Below are 24,298 nucleotides of genomic sequence, written 5' to 3' on the forward strand. Positions count from 1 at the left end.
ACATGGCAACAGCAGAGTTTTCAATGAATAGCCCAGACTAAGTGGTTCAGATTTGCTGTTATGTACATTTAAGGAGACTCCAACTAGTCCAAACCCTATCACTGGGTTATCGTGACAGGATTTATTCAGAGGTGGTTTGCCATGGCGTTCCTCTAAGTCTAAGATCATCTAGTGGATTTCCACAGTTGAGCAGGGATTTAAGCCCTGGTCGCTTGCCATCTTTGCCTAATATTTGACCAACTATGCCATACTGGCCCTAATGAATTCTGTTTCTAAATACCTATACACCAAAGTAAAGACAAATTTTCATCTGACATAAGTTATGTTTGATTTCAGTAGAATATATATATAGAACTTTTAAGGAGCATGTGTTTTGGTTTATATCTATACTCATCTTTGTTTTTAGCAAACATTTTTGGCTGTTTTCCCCGAAAGCTGTTTTTGGTACAATTTAGGGCTTTTGCTCCCATTGAGATTTTAAATTTCTTTTTCTTCATACAGCAGACCCCTTCAAATTACTTTAAAAATGTATTTTCAGTTATTTAATATCCTGACTTCCTCTCAGTTGTTGTTCAAGATTCACAAACTGAAAGCCATCTTGGGCACTCAGAACCAGAGATAGGGGAGCATTTCATTTTAGTTACTGCTGCCATATGTATCCCACTCACCTAAATAGAGCCTTTTATGACTTCTCCAGCCACTTCTGTCTAGGATGATACTGTCCTTATTTTTGTTATTCAAAGCTATTCACATCTGTATGACACACAGCAGCAGGTCACACAGAGCACAATGGGGGTGAGCTACTGTTTCCTTTCCCTTTGATGATCTTTGCAATGGAGAGGGTATCTGATGACAGTAGTCCAACATGTCTTCCTACGTGAAATACCTATGGTGAGATTGCTAACTTACGTACCCTTTATTTTCTATTCCATAAGAATAAGTGAAACCCTCCAACAAAACACTGCAGTGTGTTCATGGTGTGCAAAAAGCACTTGATCCTGTGAATAAAGTGTATGAAAAAATAAGTCCATGGAGTGCATAAAGCTTCTGCATTCAACTCCATGCTGGATTTGGCCTGGGGGAGGAGGTCTGAGCAGGTAATTTAAGTAAATTGACCTCTGCTGAGTGACATGTAGGATTCAAGCCTGGGAATCCAAACAAGTCTCAGTCCCAGCTCTGATCTTCGGGTACTCAATCATACTTAAATACAAGAAGTGCTTCTGAACTTAGGGAACTCCAACTGCTCAATGTTAACTAGGGTAATTAAGTCAACCCCTTATGTCAAGTTATACAGTTTTAGATTAATGTGGACTGAAATGCAGAAACACACTAATGCCAACAGCTATTGGCAGATAGTCCTGAAGCTACAATACTAATGATATATCAGCATTCACAGACATATGGAAGTACTAAAACTTTTTTTTTAAAAAAATCTATGAAACAAGCAAGCATGGAAAACAAATTGTATATTCATGTGCTTCATTTACAAAAAAGGAAATCTGCAACATATTTCCACAAAGTGTAACACCATCTGCTTTCACTGGCTACTGGCATATAGCAGATGGAATGGTTATCACACCAGAAGTGGCAACTACTTTAACACTGCCAATTGGTAGTGCAACATAATTTAATTTAGTTTATACTTACAATGTCATACACAGGAAACCAACTAAAAAGAACAAAGCAGTGAGCCACAAAAATGTCCTGGTACGTTTGCAGATCAAGCAAGCAAGTCATACCTAGAAATACAGATTGTGCTAAATACTCTTTTTACATATTGCTCCATATAGCCTCCACAATGTCACAAGAAGCCTGATTAAAACTGGTCAACATCCATTTACACCAACCTGACAGTAAACATCCTTGGTGGTTTTTTTTAAATGCAACATAAATCCTTCATTACGATATGCTAATCTTTCTCAATTACTTCCATAATCTAGCAGTTCTTTGTTTACCAATATTTAAGAATCACTCCACTAGAAATGTTACGATGTGATCATCTCATCTGAAATGTCTCCCATTAGATTGGATTGGCTAAGCCTTTCCAGAAATTATTTAATATTTAGATCATGAATCTCAAATGCGGACTGTTTTAAAATGTGTATGTCTTATTTGTCCTTTTAAACCACTTCATGGCGACCCCAAGGCAATCATGGGGTTTTCTTGGCAAGATTTGTTCACAGATGTTTTGCCATTGCCTTCTTCTGAGGCTGAGAGAGTGTGAATTGCCCAAGATCACCCAGTGGATTCTATGGCCAAGCTGGGAATCAAACCCTGATATTCAGAGTTGTAGTTCAATACTCAAACCAAAATGACTTGAAAACACACAGCACAGAATACAGCATGTTTTATTTAATTTTTTCCCCATTTTGCATGGTGGTGGACTCTCCTTTGAACGTCTATGAGCAGAAGTTGAATGTTTATTCATATAAGGCAGGGGATTGGACTTGCAGTCCATCTAATTCTATGATTCTATATGTATATGCTGTAGGATTTACTGCTATTATGGTCTTACATGTGGGATCAGTGGGAAGGGTGGGAGAAGGTAATGTCAAGGATGTGTTGATGGGCCTAGGTTGACAATCTGCTTCTGTTGTACTTTAAGAAAACATTCAAAACCTTACATTTAAAAAAAAGCCTTACAGTTAAAAAGAACAGCTTTTTACCCTACTGTATTAAGCGGAGGGGACTAGGACATTTGCTTTGAACAGCTCCAATGATCACTCATTTTCACTCACTCATTTATAATGTTTTTCAAATGCAAAGATATGATATTGTTCAACATGATACTTCATAGGAAATTTTATGATGCTCAATGCCAAATATTGTAGTCCAACATTTGATTATAATAACTCAATATGTATGCTTTATATTTACCATTTAGACTACAGTCGTCCCTCTGTTTTTGTGGGGGTTAGGGGCGAAGGACTCCTGTGAATGCAAAAATTTCACGAATAACCCTTCCCCCCCAGTTACAGAGCGGCAGGGAGGCATTGTAGAGGAGCACGCATGCTTGCCTATCTTTCCTCTCCCTGTCATCTCATAGCCAGATCAGCTGGGCCAGTTACACAGCGGCAGGGAGGGGATGGAGCGGAGCGTACATGCTTGCCTCTATTTCCTACAGGGAATACAATGAGTACTCTAGCATCCTTTTCTCAAATATTCAAAAAAAAATGAGCTATTACAAAGTAGTGGTTTTCCTCCAACCTCGCATAACTGATCTGGAAGGATATTAGGAAAGTCATAAAGAAGTCCAGAAAGATCAATGGGATCATAATCCCTGCATCTTTCCCAGTATAGGCCAACCACCAGATTGGTCAAGATACTGTCAGCTCCAACATCCAACTAAAATCCAGAGTGAAATGGATGTTAGGAGTATCTACAGTTATTACAGCTAGTACAGTACATGGTACATGTTAGGAGTATCTACATACAGTACATTATGTACATACAGTACATAAAATAGAATATTACAAACTATGTGCATTCTTCTGACAGTATGTCAATCAAATTAGGACCTTCAAAAAAAGAAAGAAAGAAAGAAAGAAAGAAAGAAAGAAAGACAAGAATCTTCAGACTAGCCAACAATTTTTCCACACCCACCCTACTAGCCAAGATTAATTATTTACTTTTACCTATTATTTAATTTATATCTCACCTTTCCTCTAGGAAAGTAAAAGGTGAATACACAAATTTAATTCTATCAGTAAATGATGATAGTGATGTTAGATGTATTTTCTGTTGTCAAGTGCTAAGGAACAGGTCTTCATGAAACTGAGCCTATTATTTCTATTCCTTATGATGTTCATTAATCCAGAGAGGAAAATGAATTTGTTCATATTGACTAAGACCCATATTAACTGTGCAAGACAGATCTCACCCTATACTCCTCAATATCAAGATTACAACAGCAACTAGACCATTAAAAATCTCCCACTTACACATTCTGTAATGTGCTTAATGAATACACTTGTCAAGCATTGTTTGATTTTCTCTGTAGCACATATATGTACCAGCTGTAGCTTTTTCTTCTAATTTACATTATTCACCATACACAAATCAGTTTTCTATCTAAAACGCATCAGAGTGCTCCCCCCCCCTCCCCGGATTTTAGCTTTAGGGCCATAGTTGTAGCACCTGGTACTTTTTATTCCTTTTTAATTAAAACCACACATAATTAATTCAGACTTGCATCATGAAAACTTTGACCATCTGTGGATGGGCTTTCATCTACAACTACCCTTGGGGTGACATCCTAAAGATGCTATCTACACAACAGTATTAGGTCTTGTGACATCTTATTGAAGATTACATCATGTCCCTATTATAACTAAGGTGGGTTGCTAAAAGGGTCGTTTTAAAGTCAGAGCTCAGGAGAATGCAAACCAAAATGAAATACTGTACAGAGGCATAATTATTGACATATAACAAAATGCACCAAATTTATATAGAAAAATGTCTGAACCATCTTATATTCTTTCAGCTGCTGTAATATTCCAACTGATATCCATACACATTCAGGAAGACAGTATCAGCAACAAAATATTGACAAATCATTTGGCTTTCCAAAGGCAAGTGAGAGGTAAACCTGTCTAAAAAAAGAAAAGTAACAAGGCCTAGGGCAGGAGGAACTTTGGTCAGGTAAAAAAACGGGAAGAGTTTACAGAAGTGGCATTGGTTAGCATAATTTAGCTGCAAGAAGGTAGATAAGACAAAATTGTATGAAGACATGTGCATAATAATAATAATAATAATAATAATAATAATAATAATAAGTATTTATCTTTTCCCGTCTCTCCCTGTGGATCGAGGCAGGATCACAGCATAAAAACATACACATTACAATATTCAATAAAATCACAATATCACAATTATTTCTAAAAGCTAGCTTGTCATCTATCTTTCATCTTGTCATAGTCGGATGGGGTTGTTTCAGGGTCATCATAATAGGTCAGGTGGGTAGGCCTGCCAGAAGAGATCCGTCTTAAGTGCCCTCTTGAAAGCCTCCAAGGTGCAATAAGATGGATCTCTTCCAGCAGGCCTACCCACCTGACCTATTAGACTGCTCCACAATTTGGGGGTTGCGACTGTAAATGCCTTATGGGAAGTTGTTGTTAGTCTTGCTTTTGGATAGTCAAGCAAATTCTTCCCTGATGTTCTGAGAGTGCGGGGCGGATTGTGTAGGGAGAGGAATTTCCTCAAGTAACTTTGGCCCAAGCCATGTAGGGCTTTAAAGGTGATAACCAACACCTTGTATTGCGCCTGGAAGCTGATAGTCAGCCAGTGTAAAGATTTTAACACTGGTGTAATAGGGTCTGAACTAGGTGTTCCTGTGACCAATCTGGCTGCTGCATTCTGAATGAATTGAAGCTTCTGAACTTGGTACAAGAGTAGCCCCATGTAGAGTGTATTACAGAAATCTAAGCGAGAGGTTACCAGTGCATGTATCACAGCTTCAAGGTTCCCCTGGGTCAGGTAGGGGCGCAGTTGACGTATCAACCGAAATTGGTACCACACACTCCTGGCCACCACCTCCACTTGAGATGTCAACTGTAGAGACGGGTCCAGGAAGACTCTGGAACTGCGAACTTCGTCTTTCAGGGGATGTGTGACCCCGTCCAGGTCTGGTTGGCAAATCTCCATCCCTGGACCAGGGGTTCCTATCACAAGTACCTCTGTTTTCTCTGGATTCAACATGAGTTTGTTTTTCCTCATCCAGCCCATTACTGACTCCAGGCAGGCATTCAGAGGAGAGACGCCATCCGTGGTCATTGCAACAGTCAGGGACATAGAGAAATAGATTTGCGTGTCATCAGCATACTGATCATACCGCGCCCCATGTCTCCAGATGATCTCTCCCAGCGGCTTTGTGTAAATATTAAACAGCATGGGTGACAGAATGGTGCCTTGAGGGACACCAGATGTCAGCTCCCTTTTACGGGAGCAGCTGTTCCACAGCATCACCATCAGGAATCTACCTGAGAGATAGGAGTGGAGCCATTGGAGCGCAATGCCCCCGATACATAACTCTCTCAGGCGTTTCAGAAGGATACCATGGTCAATGGTATCGAATGTTGCTGAGATGTCCAAGAGCACCAACAGGGTCACACTTCCCCTGTCGAGGCCCAGACTGATATCATCCACCAAGGCGACCATGGCAGACTCGACTCCGCATCCCATCCTAAAGCCAGTTTGAAATGGGTCCAGATAATCGGTTTCATCCAAGACAAATGGTAGTAAAGAGACCTGTTGCACTTTTTTGTACAATAAAATGCATTTTTAAGAAATAAGGTAAAAGTTAAATCATGACGTACTAAATTTTTCCAATACTTGAACCACTAATTTAAATTTTCTGCCAAGATTGCCATCTAAATGTACATTTATTTATTTATTTATTGGCCAGCAAGCAGCAACATTTATAGAAATAATAAAATTATTTCTCAGTGTCTGTCAAGGATGGGCCCTGCCCAGGCCAGGGCAGCAGGAGGGGGCCTATGTACACAGTGTGGGCAGCTACAGACCAAAGCAAGCTGGCATGGGATGGCAGGCTGCCCTTGTTCCTTCCGTCCCGGCGTGTAGATCTTGGTGGACCTGACGCTGCCCATAGGGTTGCGTGGCCTAAATGTACATTTATATACACACAATCTTTTAAATAATTTTTTAGCTTTTTTATGACTGACTTCTGAATCTGTATCTCCTCTATGATTTGTTTGCTGTTGTTGTTTCATGCCTTCAAGTCATTTCTGACGTATAGTGACCCAAAGGCAATCCTATCATGGACTTTCCTTGGCATTTTCTTCAGAGGTGGTTTGTCATTGCAATCCTCTGAGTCTGAGTCCAAGATCACCCAGTGGGATTTCATGGCTGAGCAGGGGTACAAATCCTGGTCTCCAGAGTCATAGTCCAACACTTAAACCACTACATCACACTGCCTCTCCTATGATCTGTAGTGTAATAAATGAAAGAGAAAATATAATAGCAATAACAAAATGACAGATTAGACTTACCATGAAGGTGCATTTAGTTTAGTTTAATGATATATTTTGTTATTGCTATTACATTTTTCTTTTTATTTAAAATATGTCTTAAATTAAATATAAAATAATTAATAAAGGCAGGCAAAAATCAATGCCTCCAAATGCATAAGAGGCTAAGGATTAAAATGTTTCAAAACCAGTATTTAATAAAAGTGATGAATGAATGAGTATAGAAGAATAATTCCATGGCCAGGTAAAACAATGTACAGTGCGCCCTTCCCTTACGCAGGGGATCCTTTCCCCTGCATAAGGGAAATACTGCACATGGAGGAGCCCTATTGAAAACAATGGGACTTGTGCCTGCGGCACACGCGCCATGCCTCTTCCAGCCATGGCTATCAGCATATGCTGAAAGCTGCGTATGACACAGGTGCACTGTATTTCTAGTGTCAGAAGCAGTTTGATCAGCAAAACAATGGGCAGGGAGATTATCCCCTTTCCTCCAGTCCTCCATTCTGTCTGAAAACCTGCTCTAGAGGGGTTTTTAGTGTTCCAGAGTATAACCTGGGGCATATGAGTGCCAGGGGGCAGGGAAATCTACTTCCACTGACAAGACTGTTTCTATAGGCAAATGAACAATGTTGGATCCTTGCCTATACACTTAAGTAAGCAAAAAAAGAAAATAATGACTGTGTAATATGCATGATCTACATTCCCCCCCCCCCCCAAATTACTAGGGATGTGGTGGCTTAGTGTTAAGACACTGACTCCAACATTAGGCAGATCAGCAGTTCAAAACCCAAGCGCAGAGTGACAGGGTGAGCTCCCGTCACTAGTCCCAGCTTTTGACAATCTAGCAGTTCGAAAGCATGTAAAAGTGCAAGAAGATAAATAGGTACCACTGTGGTGGGAAGATGTTCTGTGAGCCTTGTCATTTAGTCGTGCTGGCCACATAACCACAGAGTTGTCTTTGACAATGCTGACTCCCTCAGTTTAGTAATGGAGATGAGCAGTGCTCCCTATAGTCGCACACGACTAAACAATCTTGTCAAAGGGGAAACCTTTTCACCTTTACAATGGTATTAAGAAATTCTTAATTCCATCACTGAACATATCAATTCATCTCATGAATTTATCTACAAATAAGGCAAGCATTTATATGGCCTATAACAGCTAGGATGAGAATGGCAGTCCAAGAATGTATAGTGAACACAGTTATCCACTCTTACTTAAATGGCATGAAACATTTCAATAAAAAGAACACAAGTCAAAATAAAGTAACTAAAATAAAATAAGTAAAAATATTTCCTATAATACTTGTGATCTGTAAGGTAGCTCCTAATCCTAGCTTCTTTAGCTGTTAGCTCTTTGCCCCATTTATGTTTGGATGGGCATTGCCTTACTAAAACTAAGTAAAAGAAAAATGTCAATTTTAAGTTTGCATTATCAGTCAAAAACACACTAAAGAGTAAAAATATGTCATGTCAAACAGGATCAGGAAGACAGACAGTAGGTGGCACACTTGATCAACTCCTGAGCAGTTTTTTGCTACTAGGATCAACTGTAACTGTAGAATTTTAATTCTTGCCAGAGAAGAAACTGTGAAAAAATTTCTAGATCTCCTACACAGCCTCTGCATGTCTAACAAATACTAGATTAGTATAATGACTTCTGTGTCAAAATAAAGTTGTAATATAAACAATAATGGGTTGAATCCAACTGCATTAGTCATATTTTAATGACATAAAAATTTATGTGTTAAATAGACTTAACAAATTCATATGCCAAAGATTTCAGTGGGACCAAAGGGGCTGAACAGATGACCCCAAAGGAGTGGCTTGCCACCGCCCCTTTGAGCACTGGATCAAGGCTGCAGCAACTGCACACTGCAGCCCAAATCTGGCGATTTGCCAGCTCAAAAAGAAGCAGCAAAATGCAGCCGCAGTGGTTTTTTCCTGTTTCTTCGACACAGCATGTATAAATGCTGTGCTGCAGAAGCATTTCCATGTCATTGGGTGGGAAGCATGATGGCGGCTTGGGATAGAGTCTGGGCCATGCCCCCACTTCGCTGGGATGCTGGCTCAAATTGCTGGTCTGTACAGCCCACAAATCACAAATGGACAACTCACAACCTACATTCAGACTTGAGAGGGAATCTCTTGCGGCTTTCCAAGAGCCCTAGACGGCATCCATGCCCCTCACCCACTGATTTGGCCAAATGTGCACCTCCAAGACAAATCCATTTTTCTGCATTGCAAGGGGTGTTGCATAATATCTGGATGACAGTATACAGCACTTTTCAAAGCTCACACTCATCAAATACAGCTTTCATAGGGGGAAAAGATATGCTTCTCAGGGATGAGGAGGCTTTTTTTCCTGACAACTTAACATGGAAGGAAAGCAAGCTGTTAGTGCAGAAACAAAACAATCTGTACTTTCTATCAGTGCTAGACTGGGGGAAAAAGAAACTTTTTTTTACCTGCCCACCAAGGAAGATAAGTGGGGATGGAGGGATGTCCCAAAGATGAGGGTGTTCAAGAGGGTGCAAGGAAAATAATTTGAATGTTAATCAGAGAGCATAAATGAGTGTTGATGACAGTGCTTGCGTGTGTGTAACTATGATCAGAGAAAAAGAGTCTGTCTGTTCATCTGACTATGAAAGTCCACTGCTGGCTCGTCATTCCTCAGCTACTCAAACACCATCACTATAGCCCTTCAACGACAAAAGTTGTCAACCTCTACAATTCTACATCCACAACTTAACATACAGAAGGAAGAGGGAAGAAAATTAATGCTATAAATACAATGAAACAGACCTTTGGGAAAACTGATCTGGTTGTGATTTGTGAAATGAACTGCAGTAAAATGAAATGAAACAAAGTTACACTTACAGTATTTATTTTATTTACATCCTGCTTTTCTCCCATTTGGGAGTTAAGGCATATATGGGTCCAATGCTGGAGAAAAGGTGGAATATAAATAATGTCAAACATATAATACTTAATGTGAAGGTACCTTCTAGGGAAGTTGGAGGATGGGACAAAAATTGGTTATGCTTCAGTCACTGTTCAGGGATGCAAGGACATGTGATATCTTTTAAATGCATTAATAGAACCTTTGGCCTGTTCCAGACTGCCAAAATAAAGCTGCTTCGGGTCTCTTTGGAGGCATGCTGTTTAAATGATGCATGCACCCTAAGAATCCAGAAGCGGCACCAAAGCTGCCCTCCAGTGCTTAGGAATGGAGTGTGGGTTTGGAGCAACCTCCTGACTCTTAGGACCCATGCATCATTTAAATAGCATACTTCCAAAGAGACCCGAAGCAGCTTTATTTTGGCAGTCTGGAATAGGCCATAGTTTCCAAGTTGAGCGGAGTAATATTCCTACTATATTCTGCACTGGTCAGACCTCATCTGGAGTACATTCAGTTTTGGGACCACATTTAGGTCCCAGATACAGATACAGACAAGTTGGAGCAAGCTCAGAAAAGAGCAACAAGGATGATAAAAGGTTTCGATAAAACATGTGAGGAAAGAATGAGGGAGCTGGGCTTGTTTAGCTGCATGAAGAGAAGACCAGGGATGACATGATTACACTGTTTAAATACCTCAAGGGCTGTCACAAAGAGGAGGGTGCAAGCCTGCTGTTTGCTTCTCCAGAGGGAAGACCAGGTCTAATGGTTTGAAGTTACAGGACAGCAGATTTTGATTGAACATTAGAGGGAACGTCTTGACAACACGAGTGGTATGATAAAAGAACCAATTGTCTAAAGAAGGTGGTGGAATTCTTTTCTTGATTGTCTTCCAAAATAGGCTGGACCAGCTACCTGCTGGGGATGCTTTAGCCGGAGATCCTAAATGAAGTAGGTTTGACTTGACGCCCAAGAGATCCCTTTCAATTCTATGATTCAAAAAGTACCTGCCCTCCACTTATACCTTCAATTCTAAGCACAACCAAGCTTAAATCATGATCTAGGGATTCTTCAGTGAAGAAAACAGCTTGAGAGAGATGTAAGAGGAAGGAAAGCCCCTCCCCCCAAGATTACACTAACAAAGTGAAAGATCGTACTGCACTGTGTGTACGGCCTCGGGCTAACATCCATAGCAACAAAGTTATTAAATAGCTTCTTCAGATCTCATTAGAAGATACACCTTTGTATATCTTCTCTAGGAGGTGTTTTGGATGACATCTGGAAGGCTGAAAATTGCCCAAGCATAGGCCTAAGAAGAGTGGGTCTGTTGCTGACGGACAGCTGACTGGAGAAGTCTATGGACGAGTCACTGCTGAAGAAAGAGTCTGAAAGTATCTGGTAAAATTGCTGGGTTAGCCCAAGTGGCCACTCCACAAATTTCTGGCAATGGTGCAGCTACTATCCTACTGGAATGTGGTATATGTCTCTTTGGGTAAGTATGTGAGCCAAACCATAGGCTTGTGGTATGCAGATCAGAATCGGACAGGCTAAAGTGGATCAAGAAATTTTCATCTCATTGAAATGGGATGGGAGGAGAATGTAGCAGTTAAAGCCCTCGGTTCTTTTAAAGTAAAATACTGTTCCCTTGCATATGTGTAATGAAGAGGTGAAAAATTGCATGGAGAGTGGGAGCTACCCCCCACCCTCAACCTCTCAGGCAACAGTGCCACACTTTGAAGCAATTTAACACAATTTCCTTGACAGGAGTGATCAAGGGTTAGACTGGACCATCACTGTGAGTATGAACCATCTGGACATATAGAACTAATTGAATATAGGAAATCACAAGACTCAGGAATTGGGTAAAGGGCATAAGGTCCACATAACTAATTAAATAACCTCACTGTGTGATGAATTTTGGAGATATACTCTAGTGAAGCCATGATGCCGTTCACGATGTCTATTAATGCTACAACATGAACAACAGGCCTAAAGAAGAAAAGCCCTCCTTCCTTGCCAACTGCCATCTTCTGGTCTGGAGGGAGTGAAAGGACAGGCCCAACGCCATCGGACCTAAACAAGAAGGCCCTCCCTCCTTGCCAACTGTCATCTTCTGGCCTGGAGGGAGTGAAAAAACAGGCCCAACGCCATTGGGCCCAGCCTCGATTAAGAAGAAGAGCCCTCCCTCCAGTCTATCTGCTTTGGTCCAGGCCTCAGAGAGAAGAACTGCTGGACCTGATCCCCTTCCCCACCACCATTCCCTTCTCCTTTTGTGTCGTGTCTTTTTAGTAAGTCTGAGGGCAGGGAACCGTCTAATTAAAATAATAATTGTAGGCCGCTCTGAAAGCCTTTAGGGCTGAAGGGCGGGATATAAATACTGTAAATAATAATAAATAATAAATAACAGACAAGATGTCACTTGGGAAGGGTGATGAGGAATCTGTGTAATTGCATATTAGTTTGATGATTCTCAAGACGCTGCAGCCAGGACAGTTCTTTTGTGCAAGGCCCCTTGTACTGCTCTGAGTACAGTGGGCCCTCCCCTTACGCGGAGATCCGTTCCGGATCCCTCTGCATAAGGGGAAATCAGCGTATGCTGGAGCCCATAGGAAGTAATTGGGCTTGCGCTTGCGGCACACAACAACACACATCCCATTAGTTCTTCTGGGGTGTGCAAGGGGCTCTTCAGGCGCAGCTTTCAGTGTATGCTAAAAGCTGCATATGGCACGACATGCATATGGTAAAACGAGGGCGCACTGTATTTGCAATTTCATTTTTTTGTATGTCACAAATTTGTTCAAATATGTGAAGTCTAATATTACCTTCAACTGACCCACTTCTTTGGTACCACAAATAAAATAGAGCCAACATCTGGAGATGCTTTCTTTGTATTTCCATACTGTGAAGATGTTTTGGTGATGACATCTTGCCTAGACTGTGAATTGCAGACCATGACCCAACAAGGTGCGTGTTTATGTGTGCAGATGAATTCTATTTAACATCCTAGCTGGATAATCCAGAGGATCCAGGTATATACAGAGGTATTCTTCCAGTTCTCAAGTATATACCTGAATCTCCTTCTGACCTAGAGCAAGAAAGAGTAGAACTGTTACTGCCTATTATTGGACTGGATAGGGTGCACATCAGGATAAGGTGGCATATGGGATTAAATATATGTTTATATGTTCCTGGCCTCTGGAGAAATATCGAGACAAAAAGATTGCTAAGGGCATTCAGTAACCTTATTTTCCTCCTACTTTAGGGAAGAAGGAATTGGTGTTTTTTTAAATCTTTTGCCTCCATGAATATATTTTTCAAACAGAAATGATTCTTTAATTGAAAAAGAGTTAAACTGGTCCTAGAATGGGATGCCTGTGTTTCCAGTGTTTTAACTAAGATGAATGTCTTGACACTGTGGTGGTAAGCTATAGCTGGAATCAAAAAGAAATGGCATTCTTAATACCATCAGCCATGAAGGTGAGGTTCTGTAAAGTTTAAGCAGACATCTGCATATAGCTTGGTTATCCAAGTAAGAATTGGGGGTGTTCTCAACCCATAACAGTGTATCACTACAAAAGGTAAAACAGTTAAGGCAGATGCCTCATTACTTTTCCAAAGGGCTAAATCAGGGGTAGGCAACCTTTTTGAGCCGGGGGCCGGGTTGCTGTCCCTCAGACAACTGGGGGGCCGAAGCCAAAAAAAAAATAAATAATTTTTTTATAAAAAATTAAATAAATAAACCGGGCCAAATGTAGGACAAATATTTCAAATGGAGGACACGCTAAAAAAATTGCTGATTTCAAAAAAATGTTAATATAAATGCATATTTTGGAGGCTTCTATAGACAACTGCCCCCCTTGCCTGCCGTTTGCTCCCCTTGCCTGCCGCTTCCCCCCCGTTGCCCGCCTCCTCCTGATAGACCAAATGCTCCGGCGGCAATCGGTGGCAGGACCAGGCTGGGGCCGGTCCCAAGGCCTTGCCGGGCCGCATCTGGCCCGCGGGCTGCAGGTTGCCTACCCCTGGGCTAAATTATATCTTTTCTTCCAGGTTCTTTAGGTGGGGACCAGAGCATCAGAAAGAAAAGCTACCACAGGGGCAACAATCAATGGTTCTTTAGTTCATGTACAATTTGAGTGGCCAAGGAATACATTTTCTGTATTGCATTTCTCTTGAATCCCTTTCTTCTTTAACTAAGGCCCCATAAAGACAGGCCAAAATAAAGTTGCTTCGGGTCTCTTTGGAGGTATGCTGTTTAAATGATGCATGTGTCCTAAAAGTCTGAAAGCCGCGCCAAAGCCATGATCTAAGGACTGAAGTGCAACTTTGGCGCAGCTTCCAGTTGCTTAGGACGCATGCATCATTTAAACAGCATACCTTCAAAGTGACCTGAAGCAGCTTTATTTTGGCCTGTCTGTATTGAGCCTAACTCATCAAAGGATGAGAGAAAAGGGAAATGTAATTAATCAGCTTCTATTTAGTGGCAATGAAAGTGGCATGAGCAGAAAAAAAGCAGTCTGAACTAGATTGGGCAGCTAGAAGCTCAGGATTAAGAGCTAAAAAGGCTATAGCTTTGAAGAGCAAAACAACCCCTTCTATCCCTAGAAAAATCCTTCTTTTTCTTCTAAGTCTTTATCTGTCATGCTAGCCTCACCCAGAACAGAGGGAGCGAAGGAGGACATCTTCTACAAAGGTTCCTGGAGAGGCTCAGAGGAAATCATTACAAGAATGGAAGTCAGCTGGCTAGGACTGCCTGGGAAACACGTAACAATAGAAATTTTAAGGTTGCCTCTTGGTGGATGGATTAACTGCAGTAGCACAATGAATTTGGGAGGAGAGCATTCAATGGGAGGTCCCTAAAATATTTCTACAGTTTGTTCAATCATAGAACAGTTAATATTACTGTGGCGAAGGGGAATTCTCATGAAGCCATAGAAAATAATGAGCGAAGGGTGTTAAGGACAGGGAGCCTGTGCATGTTGCTCATTAAATCTTCAGGACAACTGGAGAAAGAGTCAACTGCTAGGAAGTTAAAAAAAATTGCCATACATGAAGGCAATTAGCCTAAGAAGTGACCAGAAATCAGTTACCACTGTAATTTTGTGGTATGGTAGCTTCAAAAGCCAAAGTACCTTCTCCAAAGACCTTTGTCTTCAATGTTGTTTCCAGGAAGAGGAGATTAAATTGAAGACACTGCCTAAAAAGCCAAACTCGGATGTTGTCAGACCAATGCACTGTCTGCCTTTGGGACACACTATTTTCCCTCTCATGTTAGCAGTTGCATTTTCTCCCAGGTGACTGTTGGGATTAGTATACTCTGGTTTGAATTAGCGGTGGTGTTTAGGAGTACTGTGGATATATTCACAGAAGCAGGTTCAAGGTCTAACACCACAAAATGACAAAGGCTTTTTTCTTTTATTTTGTAATGGAGTTTTTCTCCTCACCAATTATCATAGATGGGAAAAGAAAAAGGGAAAAAATATAAAAGAAGACTACAGAAGAGAAAGATCCAAAAAAGATCCAAAAAGCAAATTTGGATAAACAATGTTGGACATACTTAGGGTAATAATGAGGTAGGAAAGAAAAAAAAAATGAAGGAGGCCAAGATTATTGGATAGGTAGTTATATAAAGGGTCTGAGGAAACAAAGGCTAAAAAAAGAACAATTTTATCAGTGAGGCAAAGAAGTAACTGGAGGACAGCTACTTTTCTTTCAGTGATGGCACACACTTACTTAGCAAAGATGGATCATAAGCCTATCCACCAGATGCTTTCTGTAGCACTTCTCAGAAAAGACACTGTAAGTGTTGCTGATTCCAATGGGGTAATCAATCAATGTAAATCAACTTTAGTATGTTGCATAATACTTTACTGTTCATCACACTAGAAAATTAAACATTACCAGGGACATATTGCAGTTGCTCTTAGAAAAATATTGTCTGCTCAAACTCCTATGTATTTGAAATGGAGGGGGAGGGGATATAACATTCTTCATCTCCTTTTTAAATACAGAAAAGTGCCACAAAGGTGCCTGCTATTTTGTGTTATGCCTCCCTATTTGAGAAAAAAACTATCTTTGCTGCAATGTCTATCTATACTTTCTGGCAACAGGGACAAAAGACGGACAGATAAGGAAACATTGATAATTACGACATCACGTAAACTGACATATAGCAGATTGCACTGAAAACATCTTTAGCAAATATTCTATGGAAAATTAGCTATCTAATATCTATATTTTTGATGGTTACAACTTAACATTCACAAATTTTTTAATGTACAAATGATAAATGGATTGTATCATGACAGAAAACGTATTAATATATGTTATTACTATAGTCTGAACAAGTGTATTCCTTAAACACAGTTCTTGGGTGGGGGAGAAGAATATCCAAAGAAGCATATATAATAGAACACTATTTGCTTTTTAAAGCACAGTATTCTCTCTTTCTTCTTAAAGTGTAACACAGAATGCTGTCATGCATTAATAAAGGCAATATAAGACAGTACAACATGGAGAACATTTTCTATAAAACAGCACTTAATCACCCACAGCAGGCCACAGTCTACACAGAGAAGGTTAATCTTGTCAAGGCAGCAAACCACACAACCATCTCAGAACTAGGGATTTAAGTGACTCATGTTTATTGTCTAACTTCGACAAGCAACGGCAGTAAGACCTCATTAAAAATAGATTAGTTACAGCATACATAACATGTTGCCACAAGACAAAATTACTGAACAAATATATAAATGCTCTTTCCCACCTTGCCTCTGAGGATCAGAACAAAGTTTAAAATTGTCAAGTAATTTAACATCACCTTTACATAGGAAGGCAAATATTTGCTCCCAAAATTCAATGGTTCAGGCAAAAATGTGTCAGCCATTAGGAGGGGGTGGGGGAGAACAGCCTTCTAAATCCATTCCTAAGAAAATATTTCCACTTTCTGAAACAATGTGCTTCTGCAGAGAAGAACAGATACACAAAGGACTTGGCCATATGAATTAAAGCACAAATATTTGTCAAATAAAATAATATTCATAAGAATGTGGACTGGGGAAGTAGAATTACTTTCAGCACATATATTTGTAAGTGCAGACATTCATATGACATAATTCACTGACATGAGACCATCTCAGAATGCACAGTGGAGATCTGTGTTTGAAAATAATTTGACATCAAAATGTATCTCTCCATGGAGAGCGAATGTATGGCCATGCAATAGGAAAATAAGGCCATTTATTGCTTACCGCTCAAAACAGACTGAGAACAGTTTTGTAAATTGTAATACTTTAAGTTCTGTTATGCATATTTGCACAAAAAGAAAACTGACTGCAGAATATTCAGTTATGTGAAATCAACTTGAGAAAAAACCTAAAGGGGATTTTATCCTTCAAAACAAATCTCTGGTGTTTATTGTATTTCATGCTTCTTACCAAATGCATTATATTCATTTTATATCATTATAAACACTTCACACTGAAGATTACGGCATTTTAAGAATGCTGGTTTTGAAGCTAACGACAGTGGTATGTGTAGTTCTGACATAGCTATCATTTACCGTATTTCTGATGGGCATCTTCTTTGGTTCTGGGGGAACATCCTGTGGAACAAATTTCACTGGTTCCTTAATCTGTCTCCTTGATCGCTTAGTTCCATCTGGTAAAGTTTCCATGGCAATGTCTGTTTCCATGTCACTGCTACCTGCTTGGTCACACTCTGAACACTGCCTGGAAGTACCAAAAAAACAAAACAAAACCCCTAACTGAATACAGCAGCTACCAAACGCAAACAAACATGCAGACTGAAAATCAAAAGCCAAAGACTGAGGGAAGCCAATTCTTACAATGTAAAAGATGCCTTTTTGGTTTCCTTTCCTGAAAAGCATTGCTCAAGCTCTTCCTCAAACTCTTGAATTAAAAACAAAACAAAACAAAACAAAAAAAAAACAGCTGGCAAATTCTGTAGTGAGAGCTATTTGGAAACATCGTGCTGTGTGCCAGTGCATCAAGAGATTAGAGCCAAGATCTGGAGCTCAACAACACTCTTCTTCACCTTGCAAAATTCAGAACATTATGTTCATAGAAAATATCTCGTTCTGACTACATCATTGACTCTGTAAGACTTATGCTTCCCTGTTTCATTAGTTGCTTCTCCTTCTAATCTTTATCAATGACATTCATGCTGAACATGATCTCTGAGACAAAAACTGTAACCGACAAGGAAAGAATCACCCCTATGTATGGATAAAATCAAAGATTGTAAAAGATTTAAATATACATTTTCTTATTTTTTAAACCCTCACTGAGAGGCCATTTAACATAGGTCCATAGCCTGCTGAAAGAAAGTTAGAAGACAGCTGTAATATGAAATACCTGAATCATACATAACATTAGATTTATATAAAATTAACAATTCACTGTTGAGATGCTTAAGGAAGATACTTTTTGTAAGAACTGCAGTGTTAGTTTACACTGGTTTAATGGCTAATGTCTCAGAAAAAGGACCGCTTTAAAAGACACTAAGGTTGCATCCTCACTGTAGAAACAATCCAGTTTGATAGAACTTTAACTGCTGTGGCTCTAAGTTAGGAAATTCTGAGATTTGCAGTTTGTTGTGGCACTAGAGCTCTCTGACAGAGAAGGCTAAATGTCTCACAAAACGACAATTCCCAGGATTCCATTGCATTGAGCCATAGCAGTTAAAGTGCTGTCAAACCGAATTACAGTGGTCCCTTGTTATACGGTGGGGTTTGGTTCCAGGATCCCCCGTGGATAACAAAATCTGTGGATGCTCAAGTCCCATTGAATATAATGACATAGCAAAATGGTGTCACATATAAAAAATGGAAAGTCAAGGTTTGATATTTGAAATTTATACTTTTTGAACATTTTCAAACCGTGGATGCTTAAATCCGGATATAAAAAATCCGTGTATAAGAAGGGCCGACTGTATTTCTTCAGAGCGGATGCAGCATAGGACTACTTTGATAAAACATCTTCTATAGATGTTAACAAACTAACATATTCCACTCTGCTAAATACAAGAGAAATTTTGCAATTCCTTGATGAGACATTGCTGTGTCTTACAGCCTATGAATCAGCAAATATTTTTTCTTGAAGAATGTGTTTTCTTTAAAACCCAAAATGGAAACTGTTAGCTGCAACATATATGCAACTCATAAATGCCTGTCTTCATCTTCTCTAGTTAACCATACCTTAGTCATCCATGCTGCAACGCTAAGTAACATTATGGCGCTAAGGACTAAAACTACTGATGTGGCTTCTAAAAGATGGTATATCTGATAAAATAAAATGCCCATATACGGCTGTGTCTCCCCTCCATTATATCCTTTTGTCACTCTGTACAGATTTTCTTTTGCTTACAGAGTATTTGCCTTGCATTACATATTGTCCTCTCAGGAGTACACATGTAATAAGCATCTTCTTTTCCCACATACTTTCATTAATTGGACTGGCAAAGTATATTGGGATCTCTAAGACTGGCATTTTCCTAAACTGATTGTTTAAATATGAAATAAAAAAAGTTAATTTTAACTAACTACTAGCACAATATTTACAAAATACAAACATGAGATGGATAAATAAAATAGAGAGCTGTGAAAAAGAAAAAGGATAAGATGACTTAACTATTGATTCCTTTAAAGTGTAATGAAGACAAGAATTTTAGTTAGCAAAATCTTTCTTTCTATACATGGTCTATTCAACTCAATGGGGGAAAGAGGAAAAAAAAGAAATAATTCAGAATTTGGGACTGCATACATAATAATTACAGCTGACTGATTTGATGCCCTAAGAGTTAATATGAGAAACATCTGAAAAGGCAAGCGTACTATAAACAGCAGCAACACCATTCTGTTGAACTGCACATGTATAATCAGGATCGTAGTCTATATCCTTTTTCCTGATCTTGAAAAGAATTTACAAAGACACATCTAAAGATGAAAAGGACACAATCAATAAGACTCAATTTCTCTGTTATAATCCTATTCCTTAGAATATACCCTAGCTAAATTAAAAGTGAAAGCTAAGTGTGTGATCGGAAGTCTAGCTGAAGCATGAAATTCATAGCAAAGGCACAAAGTTTATTGAAAAAAAGGCCTTGCTATCTTTCTGACCTAGTACCATGGAGATATTCAGTTTGTGTTTTCTTGATCTGATGACGTCAAACAAATCTTTTCAATATAATTTAAAAACAAAATAAAACTGTGCAACTTTTAGTCAATAGTCAATTACAGCACAGTTGTAACTGACCACAGAAACAAAGCCCCAAAACAGGCCCAAAAGCACCAAATTCAGGCCCAATCCAGGGGTATGGTATTCAGATGACACAATACTCCCGGACTGGGCCAAGAGTGTGCTGCAGCCACCTAGGGTGGCCCAAAACCGGCCGCAAAAGGAGTACAAAAGAAGTGCTCCTTGCTGGCGGTCCACTGCAGACCATGGAAGACGTTGGCCTTAGGACCACAGCATTTGGTTGCTGTGGTCCCACACTGCTCAGCTGCTGCCGCCAGAGTGGCCAGAGATCAATCCAGGCTGCCCGTCTGCTTACTGGAGCCAACTTATTATCTCATGAAGGAACAATTTCAGCAACAGACTCCCACCCCACAGACCCATGTGATCTCAAAGCCTGGTAAACTCTCTGGAGCATACAGTGGGCCCTTCTTATCCCTGAGGGTTCTGTTCTGTCCCCCTCCTCACAGATGGCAAAAACCATGGGACCTCAAGTCCTGCAGTTTTCAATGGTGACACACGTACGGCTGCTCTCCCATGACCGCATGAATGCATGGCCATTAAAGTCAATGGGGCTTGCCATCCGCAGATGCTTAAATCCATAGATGGCAAGCCCACGTTTGGGGTGGGCACTCTGTATTTTCTGGCAGTCTAAAAAGATGCACAGTAGCAGGAGAAACCAAGTGAAACATGAATGGGGAATGTGGAGGGAGAGGGACACATCCATTTCACTGGTGGAATTCATCTACAGAAACAGGATAATGGTAATATAGATTTCTGCTGGAAGGTGACCAGAGTTGTGATGGAGGACTTTCGAGTGCATAGAGAGATGGTCTTGCTAGGCATCTGGAGGTCCTGTAGTGCAACTCCATGGTCAACTTCATAAAAGTAAACTGGACTGAAAGTCTTACCAGCCTTTGTTTATTACTCATTTTTGCTTGCTGCATCTTTAATGTGCAATTCCTTCTTACACGGAAGTCAAATGGAGAAAGTTGTTTATCAAAGAAAGTGTTGGGCTCTTTGCTGATTATGGTACAGTGCGCCCGTGTCATATGTGGGTGCATTATACTCTGCTTTCAGCATACGCTGGAAGCAATGCTGTTTCTTCTGGCGCCATGCGCTGAAAGAAACAATGGTGCATGCGCCCGTGGCACGCATGCGCCACCACAAGCACAAGACCCATTACTTGTAATGGGGCTTGAGCATACAAACGTTTTGTTTTATGCGGGGGTGGGGTCCAGAATGGATCTCCTGCGTAAAACAAGGGCGCACTGTATTTTACGATCTTCTTCTGGTCAACTCAGAACTATCTCCCAAAAAATTGTGAGGGAGATATGGGCAAAAACATACTATTTAGGTCAACCAAATATGAGCCATAAATATCATAAAGAAAAAAGATGGGTAACACAATCGGCCCGCTTCATCCATGGGCTTGCCATTCACAGATTGGAGCACCACAGATGGCCCTGCTCCATTCTCCCCAGTGATGGTTCATGCACATGGCCACACGTCACATCACCATTGGAAAGAATGAAACTTGAGGTCCCACGGATTTTGCTATCCATGGGGTGGTGGTGGTAGGTCCAGAATGGAACCCCCACAGACATGTAGAGCCAACTATATAGAGAACTTAAATGATTTTGTCAAATTCTGGAACTATTGTAAAAGTGTTACTGACTCCCTCTTAACTGTGTTTAATATAATAGGATTGAGCAGTGGGAATATGTACACTTCTTCTCATCCTCCCACCTTAATTCTGGTTAAAGGAACTGACACTGCCAACTTTAAGTATGACTTCATAAAAATAAATTGGACTGAAGTCATAAAAGTAAACTGGCCTGAATGTCTGATCAGCCTTTGTTTATTACTCATTTTTGTTTGCTGGATCTTTAATGTACAATTCTTTCTTACGTGAAACTTTTTTATCCAGAATTAAGGTGAGAGGATGGAGAAGAAGTGTACATATTCCATGTAACCAAGGAATCAAATCATATTTTATGCTGATTTCAGACCCTAGTTAAGCCAGAGCCTTTGTTAACATTAAGCAGTGCTACTGCCCTTCACTGGGATAAAGGAAGACTGCAGAATTCCTTTCCAGTGATATACTTGTGCTAGTCCAAAGTATTCTTACAAAAATGCCTTCCAAAAAGTGACTAAAAGAGGGAAAGTTTTCAAGTAAATTTTTAGAAGTGAAACTTGGTATGCACTCAAATATACATTTTTAAAATCTGTGAAAAACTGATATAGAATAAGGTAGGTAGGCAGGCAGGCAGATTATAATGCCCTAGTAAGTAATATAACACATGTGCAATATTCTTACCAGTAACTGTTTTTAGTCTTCCTTGGCATTCTTGAAAGAGGAGGGTCCAGACATCCAAGATGATAATGGAGTTTACAAGTATCACACAGCAAAAGGAGATGTTGATCATGGTTCTTCTTGCAAATCCCACAACTTGGAAATGCAGGGAAAAAGTTTCATTTGAAATAATGCAGATACTTTACTGAATCATCTCAATGTTTACATGGGAAGAGATTCAAAGAACCCCCTGAACAAAGAGAGGAAGGCAATGGCAACCCCTCTCTGAACAAATTCTGCCAAGAAAGTCCCATGAAAGGTTCATCTTGGGGTTGTATAAGTCAGAAATGACTTGGAGACCCCCAATAACAAATGTATGTTAGGTATTTATAATTTCCAATACCCCGATATACATTTAAGTATTAGAAATTAACTAATTTTAAACTTCCATATGAGCAGTTTTCTTCTATAGGCAGTGTTGGCATGAGACATGGGGGACCTCTATTTAATTCCCTGATTACCTATTAAGAATTAGCAGGTGTCTGTTGATAAAACCTTACTACCTCAGGTAGTTATCTGTAAAGCACGTCTTCATTTTGAATAGAAACTGTGATGATGATACAGTGCAAAAAAAAGGTCTTTACATATTATGAGGGATGCAAAATTATGAACCTTATTATTATTTTAAATCAGTGTAGAATTGTAAATAACCCATGTCATGTCAGAGTCAAAATGTTATAGGCTGGATCCAGACCTAATCATGCTTAGAACAGACTCACTGAAATCAGAAGTTTTTAGTCATGATTTATTTGCTCCATTGATTCAATTCATCTACTGTGAGATTTAGGTTTGGATCCAATCCTATGTAGCTAAGCAAAAACAAATAAAATGAGAAAAGAACAGAACAGCTGTGACAAAAAAAAAGTCTTTCTTCAACAAGGTATTCATCTAAGAATTTCAACAATTTCTGATCATTTATACAGCGAGAATGGGGTGGAAAACATCAAGTGATGGAACCTAATTTGTAGACCGGATCATACAGGACAAACTAACATTCAATGGTCCCAATTCAATTATATATTCATAAAATTATGAACACTGTGATCAGAAAGATCAAATGTGGGTCATATACTGAAATGAAATGAAAGAAGACTCATGACAAATAGAAAGTATTACTTCGCACCAAAGGTAACTGACATGTGACATTCATCATAAATCATGGTGATGGCAAATAACTAACATGGATTTAAAAAAAACAATTCAAGGTATTGATCATCAGTGTTAAATCATTTAGAATAAAATGGTCTGAAGCTCAAATATCTAAAGAAATGCTTTCTCCCATATCATGCTGCATGTGTATTAACATTTTTACAGGACAGTTCTCTCCATCTATCATTACTGGGGAAAGTGTGTTAAATATCTATATAAGAAAGGTCCCTATTTGTGGTGCGAACCCCCTCAGGGAGATATGGCTAGTGTCAATTCTATACTCTTTTTGACATCAAATTATGATGCCCATATTTGCAGAAGAGGTCCGAGAAAATCAGGATCATGAGATTATTAAATTATAAATCCAGTTTCAATCTACATGACTTGGATGAACTGCTTGTTGCTGGTTTGAGATTTTTTACACTGCCTGCTATTTAAAGCTGTACCATTTTCTTGTAATTTAGGTGTGTGTGTGTGTGTATTCAGGTACACCACCCCAGGAACCTAAGTGATGAGAGTGCAATATAGAAATTTGTAAAATAGATATGGATATGCAAGGATTAGGCAGATCCATGGAGGATCAGTGTATCAAAGGTATTAGCTATGACAGCAAATTGGTAACCTCAAGAATGAGTACAAAGGGTCATCAGATGCTG

General features: G+C 39.6%; 1 protein-coding gene across 11 annotated transcripts in view; it reads right to left on the reverse strand.

Annotated features, from left to right (window-relative positions):
• PHF14 (PHD finger protein 14) overlaps positions 1-24,298 on the reverse strand; it is a 168,550-nt gene that overhangs the window by 97,615 nt on the left and 46,637 nt on the right. For 10 of the 11 annotated variants that reach the window (XM_089533164.1, XM_089533162.1, XM_089533155.1 and 7 more), the window contains 2 exons: positions 22,458-22,589; positions 17,446-17,614 (listed from right to left, as the gene is read on the reverse strand). In XM_089533164.1, coding sequence (XP_089389290.1) covers positions 17,446-17,614; positions 22,458-22,589 — 301 coding nt within the window. The remainder of the gene's footprint in view (positions 1-17,445; positions 17,615-22,457; positions 22,590-24,298) is intronic. The other variant, XM_089533158.1, reaches the window with a different exon arrangement.

The sequence above is a fragment of the Sceloporus occidentalis genome, unplaced genomic scaffold (assembly GCF_023333645.1).
Source record: "Sceloporus occidentalis isolate IW3139 unplaced genomic scaffold, rSceOcc1.0.p SCAF_7, whole genome shotgun sequence".
Taxonomy (NCBI): Eukaryota; Metazoa; Chordata; class Lepidosauria; order Squamata; family Phrynosomatidae; genus Sceloporus; species Sceloporus occidentalis.